Genomic DNA, 9,023 nt, shown 5'->3' with positions numbered 1-9,023 from the left:
GTATAATTTAAAAAAAATATTTTTGCTATGTATGTTTGTCTTGTTGGTTATTGTTTTTCTATTTTATTTGCTGTTTCCCTTTGGTTGTGTGTATAGTTTTGTGTACTGTGTGATTGGGTTGTGTTAAATATGCAAAAAAAATGAAATATGTTTTATTTATATTTATTTCACCTTTATTTAACCAGGTAGGCCAGTTGAGAACACCTTTATTTAACCAGGTAGGCCAGTTGAGAACACCTTTATTTAACCAGGTAGACCAATTGAGAACAACTTTATTTAACCAGGTAGGCCAGTTGAGAACACCTTTATTTAACCAGATAGGCCAGTTGAGAACAAGTTCTCATTTACAACTGCGACCTGGCCAACATAAAGCAAAGCAGTGCGACACAGAGTTACACATAATTAAACGTACAGTCAATAACACAATATAATAATTGATATAATAAATAAATGATTACCTTGCACTTTGAACTGAAATCTTTGTAATTTGTCAGAATGAGAGGTGAGTGAGGAACTACCCATTGGTGTACAGAAGTAGGATCTTCATTTGAGCCAGTTTGCTACAGCAGGAAAATAATCCTACAGCAAGAGGAAATGGGAACTATGTGGATTAAAATTAATGGACATTTTTTTTCGGTGTTAACACATTGACATTACAAGTTGGAAATTACAACATTCAGAAGCCTTTTTAAACCTAAAATAAAACTACACATTTTAACATTTCCTGCATTGCAAGAAAGTAGTTTCAGGTGAAACAGGATATGATCCTACTATGACCGTGATAAATTAAAGGGATAGTTCGATATGTCTCTGCGTTCGAAGGAAGTTTTGCGAGCATGTTAGCTGTTCCCATAGACTTCCATTAATTGCGCTAAAGCTAGTTAGGAACAGACTCAGAGACATACAAATTGTATTCACAAGTTCATCTGCTTCTGGAGAAGCACGGATTCATTGCCAAAATCCTAACTATCCCTTTAAGGACTAATATAGGATTTCCATAGGAATAAACCTTGTGGGAGGGCAAAAGATGGCATTTGACTTTTGTTTCACTGAAAACTGCAACAGCCACACCCAGTGGATTGGTACACCTCACCTGTCTCCAATAGTACTAACACGTTGTTCAAACAGGAGCGAGGAGTAACATACGGAGAGGACACTATTCAAGTAGGTTACTGAATTTGATTCAGCCTTTCCTGATATTCACTTTACAAGAATAACATAATAAGCAAAACAGTAATGTTCTTGCAAACAATTTTGAAACAGGAATTTACATTTTTTAAACCCAGGATGGAAGTAATATCTTTGTCTATGTGTTTCCGATATGCTGCAAAAGGAGGAAAGGTCAGGAAGGAAAGTGACACATTTTCAGAAGATATGTCTCAAAGAGCAAGACATTCTGGTAAGCACTATCCCCTTAACTATCTCCAGATCATTGTAGATTATGCCATAAAATACATAGCCTCAAACCTCTAACAAACGTTTTATTCCTGACATGTTCAATGCAAACAAATGAAGCAATATTTAATTTAGTTTCATTAGATTTTTATACACGGACTCCACCGAGCACCCGTGTGCGCCATCGTACGCATGTTGATTTCGTCCATCCACACCAGATGTGATTGGGACATGCAGGTTGAAATATCTAAATGAACTATGAACTGACTAGATTCATTTGGGGACAGATTCAAGACACTTGAAACATTCATGGACATTTAGCTAGCTAGCTTGCTGTTGCTAGCTAATTTGTCCTGGGATATAAACATTGGGTTTTTATTTTCCATGAAATCCACATGGTCCTTTTTTCCCTGGATCTTTGTAGACTTTTGACCAATCCTGACTCATACAAAATCATTCATCCACAGATGAAAGGGTAATCCTAGTTAGTTTCAGTTCAGCTTTCAATCACCCACGTGGGTATATGCTCCTAAAACCAATGAAGAGATGGGAGATGCGGGACTTGCAGCGAGTCAAGTGCCAAAATTAAAAACAAGTTCCATTTTAGCGCCTGGCTATGCAGAAGCTCATTGATGCGCATGGGTAGTTTGGGGGAAGTTACTGAATAACATGTATCTGTAAATGTATTTTGCAATGCTGGCACCGTGAAATGCAGGCATAATGTGCATGTAAGATTGTAACATTGTAGGATGCATAACTTGCACAAGTACAAGTTGTATCAACTGTCTTGTCATTTGATTTCAGGTAGGGGCTTTACTGGTAGTCCTTATACCAGGAACAGGGGAAACCGTGAAGCACTGTCCTGTTCATCAGGACACTAGACCACGAAGGATTAGAGACCAAATGGTGACTAGTCTTTCTACTACTATTTGTATTTCATGCTTAATTCAGACATTCACTCAACGAACACTACATACGAATTTAAGAGAAGTATGACGGGACGGCGAGGATATATATTTAATTTCGATGTAATATTGCAATGTATTATCATATCAATACAACAATGAATATAATTGTTCCTCAAATTGTGTTTTAATATTTCTTAAAAAATACATATGAATAAAAATACTGCATACAACTGTGTTTTTTGCCGATTCAAAGGTGGTGAAATCTAACTACCGTTATATGGTTTAGAAATAGACAGTCATTCACGTTTTAGAGTAGGTTGAAGATATTTGCATAACGTGATATATGAGGATCTTACTTTATCCTATTTGACTAATTCTGGTTTTGTCTACTGAATTGTCGCTTGATTGCAGGGAGGGGATATACTAACAGGCCTAACACCAGGAACAGGGGAAACCTTGAAGACCTGTCTGTTCACCAGTTCCCTAGACCTCAAGGAATCAGACAAAACGGTAACCAGTCTTTGTATTTAATGCTTAATTCAGTGTGTACTCCATGAACAAACACAGTGCACACACATTAGAGAGAAGGAAGTTTACGAATATACAATACTATGCTGACTATAATCTGTCTTTGTTTTAAAATAATTGTGTTAAACTATGTCTGTGTAGTACTGATTTAGAAAAACGGCAATCATAAATATTTCTGATTATGTTAGAGATAATTATATAACGTGATAAATGTATGATGATCTTGACTTATAATGTCCTATTTGACACAGCTGGCACTCAAGGAATATTCGCACCCAAAAGGCACCTGTCAAACATAATTGTCTCCCTCTTGCAACCACTGTCCATTGTAGAAGATGCTGGTTTCCAGGCATTTGTGGATGCCATAAAACAACCTGGCACCCTCATTCCAAAGGAGACATTTTCTATTCGAAAAGACCTTCTCAGAATGTACAATAAGACAAGGCAGAAGAATCCCTTGCCTTGGCTCATGACATTGTCTTAGCAGCTGAACTGTGGGTTGCAAGAGCAGAAGAGTCTTATCTGACAGTGACTTGCCATGTCATCGACAGAGAATGGAACCTCAATTCCTACGTATTGGAAACAACTAAAGTCCTGGGTGAAGATACGTCAGTCGACATCGTAAAACAACTGTTAGGAATTGCAAACGACTGGGGAATAAAAGAAAAGATTCACACCATGGTGACAAACATAGATGGATCCATGAGAGAAGATATTTCTAGAAATGGATGGACACACATTCCTTGCTTTGCCCACACTTTAAACCTGGTGTTCAAAGATACATTGATGGAGGATCCTGTTCTTGAGGCAATGCTGAGGAAGTGTCAGAAGATTGTGAGGTTCTTCCACAACGACATAGAAGCTGAGAAAAAGCTAAAAGAGGCTCAAATCCAACAACAGTTGCCTCATCATGGCCTGATCCAGTCTGTTGGTGATGGATGGTTCTCTTGCTTCCACATGCTGAAGAGACTTGCTGAGCAATACATGGCTATCAACACGGTGCTTAGCCAAAGGCAAGAGTTCGACCTCTGTCTTAATGGATCTGACATAACTAAAGCCTCCAGTGCGGTAGCAGCCCTTCAGCCTTTCAAAGATGTGACAGAGGAGATGTCACAGAGATGTAAAGACATCTCTAATAATCGGCAGTACTACCTCCTCTCCAACAGCATTCCTCTGGTCGAAGAACTTCAGACCAAAATCAGCAAAGAACAGAGGGGAAACGATGTAGCTAATCACTTAGCCAAGCAATGCAAAATTCATTTTGGTGATTTGAAGAAGAGCCAACGACTAGTCCTTACCACAGCCCTGGACCCAAGGTTCAAAAACCTCATACTGAATGTCAACGACAGTGAAAGTGCTAATCACTTTCTAACTAAATTGCTTAAAGATCTCAAAGCGATTTCATCTCCACTGATAGTTTCATCCGATGTACCGAACTTAGTTCAACTGCTGAAACAGTACAGTGAACACAGCTCAATTCCAGAGAAGGAAAACCCACTAGCATGGTGGAGATTTGAAGGATCTGTGAAATTCAAGGATCTGAGCAGGGTAGCCCTTAGAAACCTTGGTGTGGTTTCTACAGCGATCCCATTGGATAGGGCTTTCCATGAGACAGATAAAATGTTCTACAGCAGACGAAGTTGCCTGGAGCCAGAGAATATCAACATCATACTGTTTCTGAACAGCAACTACACTCCTTAGTTGTAAAGAGGGTCAGTAGTGGTCACATGATTATCTTTTAAATTAGAACAAATTATGGTTTAGCGTTCTGAGCTGCTTCCTCTAGAATTGATATGGCGCTGCCAGCATGCGTTCGAATCAAGCCCATTGCTCTTTCAGCACTCACTCTTACCTTGCCTATCTGATAAACAATCATCAAATCAAATGTATTTATATATCCCTTCGTATATCAGCTGACATCTCAAAGTGCTGTACAGAAGCCCAGCCTAAAAACCCAAAACAGCAAGCAATGCAGGTGTAGAAGCACGGTGGCTAGGAAAAACTCCATAGAAAGGCCAAAACCTAGGAAGAAACCTAGAGAGGAACCAAGCTATGAAGGGTGGCCAGTCCTCTTCTGGCTGTGCCGGGTGGGGATTATAACAGAACATGGCCAAGATGTTCAAATGTTCATAAATGACCAGCATGGTCAAATAATAATAATCACATTAGTTGTCGAGGGTGCAGCAAGTCAGCACCTCAGGAGTAAATGTCAGTTGGCTTTTCATAGCCGATCATTAAGAGTATCTCTACCACTCCTGCTGTCTCTAGAGAGTTGAAAACTGCAGGTCTGGGACAGGTAGCACATCCGGTGAACAGGTCAGGATTCCATAGCTGCAGGCAGAACAGTTGAAACTGGAGCAGCAGCACGGCCATGTGGACTGGGGACAGCAAGGAGTCCTCATGCCAGGGAGTCCTGAGGCATGGTCCTAGGGCTCAGGTCCTCCGAGAGAAAGAGAGAATTAGAGAGAGCATACTTAAATTCACACATGACACCCAATAAGACAGCAGAAGTACTCCAGATATAACAGACTGACCCTAGCCCCCCGACACAAACTACTGTAACATAAATACTGGAGGCTGAGACTGGAGGGGTCAGGAGACACTGTGGACCCATCCGATGATATCCCCCGGACAGGGCCAAACAGGAAGGATATAACCCAACCTACTTTGCAAAAGCACAGCCCCCACACCACTAGAGTGATATCTTCAACCACCAACTTACCATCCTGAGACAAGGCCGAGCATAGCCCACAAAGATCTCCGCCACGGCACAACCCAAGGGGGGGCGCCAACCCAGACAGGAAGATCACGTCAGTGACTCAACCCACTCAAGTGCCGCACCCCTCCTAGGGACGGCATGATAGAGCACAAGTAAGCCAGTGACTCAGCCCCTGTAATAGGGTTAGAGGCAGAGAATCCCAGTGGAGACAGGGAAACCGCCCAGGCAGAGTCAGCAAGGGCGATTCTTGGCTCCAGGGCCTTTCCGTTCACCTTCACACTCCTGGGCCAGACTACACTCAATGATATGACCCACTGAAGAGATGAGTCTTCAGTAAAGACTTAAAGGTTGAGACCGAGTCTGCGTCTCTAACATGGATAGGCAGACCATTCCATAAAAACAATCAAATATGTAAAGAGTTGGACTGCCCCACTCCTTTAAAACAAGATAACAACTTAGAACTTACTGTATATAAGAACATTGTAAAATGAATGTGAGCCATACTTAAATGAAAAGAACAATCTAAAAGCTGAAAACATTCCATGGATTGTGACTGCCACCTAGTGGAGGAGAGACTATCTGGTCTTTGAATTTTTTTTCCTGTATTTTTTTTTTTTATCCAATCCTTCCAGACAATACAAGATAACAATGTGACACGGTATGAACAGACACTATCATAATCTCTTGGTATTTTGAGGATGAGTTGAGAATCATGACGTGTTGATGTTTAAGGCAGCCAGTCCTATAGCTTGGATGCTCTGGCAGAGTGGCCCTTATACCCACACTAAACAGAAACAGACAAAAGCAGAGATGTCATAGATGTCATACTTCTTTTCAAGGTCAAATCGGCTTCTCTCTACACCTGTAATACATAAGAGAGAGAGCTTATTTTCTGTTTTACCTTGAGATTCCTATTTTGAAATCTGAAGGTACATTTTTGGTTGAGTAAACCTTTAGTAAAAATAATTGTTATATAGTCATATTGTATGTACCAACAATAAATATTGAGTGATATTATGTCTGTTACACAATATGAATAAATGTACATTTTAAATTGTTCATCAGTAAATGTACATTTTAAATGTATCTCAATGCATTCCTGTCTTTATTCCAAGTACAGGACAGTTTAAAGGACTGTTTAAACTGATGTCAACTATAGGCAGAATATCCACAGTCAATAAGTTTTGTCAACCAGTAGAAGGAATCATTTTTGTACAGGTTCCAAAACCAAGACCAACACATATCTAATGGTGCCAAAATGGGAAGGTCATACCTTGTAGAATGTTACCAACAACTTCAGATGTTGTGGCTGAGGTAGGTTGGGTTAGAGTGTTGTTACCTGGGGTAGGTTGGGTTAGAGTGTTGTTACCTGGGGTAGGTTGGGTTAGAGTGGTGTTGCCTGGGGTAGGTTGGGCTAGAGTGGTGTTCCCTGGAGTAGGTTGGGTTAGAGTGGTGTGGCCTGGGGTAGGTTGGGTTAGAGTGGTGTTGCCTGGGGTAGATTGGACTAGAGTGGTTTTACCTGGGGTAGGTTGGGCTAGAGTGGTGTGGCCTGGAGTAGGTTGGGTTAGAGTGGTGTTGCCTGGGGTAGGTTGGGTTAGAGTGTTGTTACCTGGGGTAGATTGGACTAGAGTGGTTTTACCTGGGGTAGGTTGGGCTAGAGTGGTGTTCCCTGGAGTAGGTTGGGTTAGAGTGGTGTGGCCTGGGGTAGGTTGGGTTAGAGTGGTGTTGCCTGGGGTAAATTGGACTAGAGTGGTTTTACCTGGGGTAGGTTGGGCTAGAGTGGTGTTGCCTGGAGTAGGTAGGGCTAGAGTGGTGTGGCCTGGGGTAGGTTGGGTTAGAGTGGTCTTGCCTGGGGTAGGTTGGGTTAGAGTGGTGTTGCCTGGAGTAAGTAGGGCTAGAGTGGTGTGGCCTGGGGTAGGTTGGGTTAGAGTGGTGCTGCCTTGGATAGGTTGGGTTAGAGTGGTGTTGCCTGGGGTAGGTTGGGTTAGAGTGGTGTGGCCTTGGGTAGGTTGGGTTAGAGTGGTGTTGCCTGGGGTAGGTTGGGTTAGAGTGGTGCTGCCTTGGGTAGGTTGGGTTAGAGTGGTGTTGCCTGGGGTAGGTTGGGTTAGAGTGGTGTGGCCTGGGGTAGGTTGGGTTAGAGTGGTGTTGCCTGGAGTAGGTAGGGCTAGAGTGGTGTGACCTGGGGTAGGTTGGGTTAGAGTGGTGTTGCCTGGGGTAGGTTGGGTTAGAGTGGTCTTGCCTGGGGTAGGTTGGGTTAGAGTGGTGTGGCCTGGGGTAGGTTGGGTTAGAGTGGTGTTGCCTGGGGTAGCATGGGCTAAACTGGTGTGGCCTGAAGTAGGTTTCACGCTGGTTTCTTATCCGATAGTTGATGTTCTCCATGCTGGGTACTGGAGAGAGGGCTAGCTTTTTGCAGGCGGAACTTGAGTGGTCAGCTCCACTAGTGGTGCGTGGAGAATATCACTGGCGAAGCCAAGCGAGGTAAAAAAAAGCCATATCACAACCCATGTGTTGTGAATATTGTCTTGGTTGCTTTATAACCTGGTAGTTCATATTCTTTAATACAAAATTCAAAAGGCACTCGCACATATGAGAAATCTCTTTGCAAGTGCATGGCAACAGTTGAACAAGATGAAGGAAAAAGGAAACCGCACATTGCTCTTGGTATTTTCACTGATATTTAATAAGCTTACGTATCGGCTTCACGGCCTTCGTCAGAGCTTTTTGTGTTCACATTCCTTACCACTGTCATATTCCTTGCCACTGTCATCCAGTATATAGGCCTAAGGCTGAGACAATAAGAAAACAAAGTGTCAGAATCAATTTTACCACTCCTTTGTTTCTTCACAAAACCAGAGAAGTCCAGTGAAGTACACAAAGCATACTTCATGTAACAAACAGATACATGAGCTACAGCACGGTCAATCAAGTTAATGTTTCCAACATTTTGTACTACTAAACAACTTTTTTCCTCCGCTATTCCAGCACCATTTCAACTTCCAACAGTTGAACATCATCAAATCACCTCTGCTTAGTCTAATGCAGGTACAACTAAAAGATATGAGAAACAATTCAGTTCTATCAACGTAAGCTAAATATGATTTGGTTGTTCATGGTACTGATTTCTTTGTGTGTGTGAAAGTAGAAAAAAGATGTTGACTCACCCTACTTGTCAAGAAACAACAATGCCATCCTCCTTGCTTTCATTTTGCAGAAACATCTAGGTATGTCATGCAGTACACACTTTTAGTTTTTGTTGTCTTAGGCCACCTGGCTAAAATGCTTGCTCTCTAGCCTAAATTCATTTCATGGGCAACGATGAGCCAGCTAGGTCTCATTAGCTTACTAGCCTACATCTAGCTACATATAGAACTTCAACCCTCTCAGTCCAGGGGCACAATGTATGACTTTATGGTTGGATCAGAATTGCCACCGTAATCTTTGGCCACTACAGAGTATTAAGTAAAACCACAAGT

The 9,023-nt window shown here is 41.9% G+C and overlaps 1 protein-coding gene across 1 annotated transcript; it reads left to right on the top strand.

The window, feature by feature from the left end:
• Positions 1 to 356: 356 nt before the first annotated feature.
• On the top strand, positions 357 to 4,816 carry LOC124037321 (zinc finger BED domain-containing protein 4-like). The gene is made up of 5 exons (XM_046352036.1): positions 357 to 1,164; positions 1,334 to 1,399; positions 2,200 to 2,301; positions 2,715 to 2,813; positions 3,083 to 4,816. Exon 5 carries the CDS (start codon positions 3,510 to 3,512, stop codon positions 4,530 to 4,532), a length of 1,023 nt encoding a protein of 340 aa, XP_046207992.1. The 5' UTR covers positions 357 to 1,164; positions 1,334 to 1,399; positions 2,200 to 2,301; positions 2,715 to 2,813; positions 3,083 to 3,509; the 3' UTR covers positions 4,533 to 4,816.
• Positions 4,817 to 9,023: the final 4,207 nt, after the last annotated feature.

Source organism: Oncorhynchus gorbuscha, linkage group LG06 (assembly GCF_021184085.1).
Source record: "Oncorhynchus gorbuscha isolate QuinsamMale2020 ecotype Even-year linkage group LG06, OgorEven_v1.0, whole genome shotgun sequence".
Classification (NCBI taxonomy): Eukaryota; Metazoa; Chordata; class Actinopteri; order Salmoniformes; family Salmonidae; genus Oncorhynchus; species Oncorhynchus gorbuscha.
Note: the sequence above shows the minus strand (reverse complement) of the source record. Positions and strands in the feature narration are given on the sequence as shown.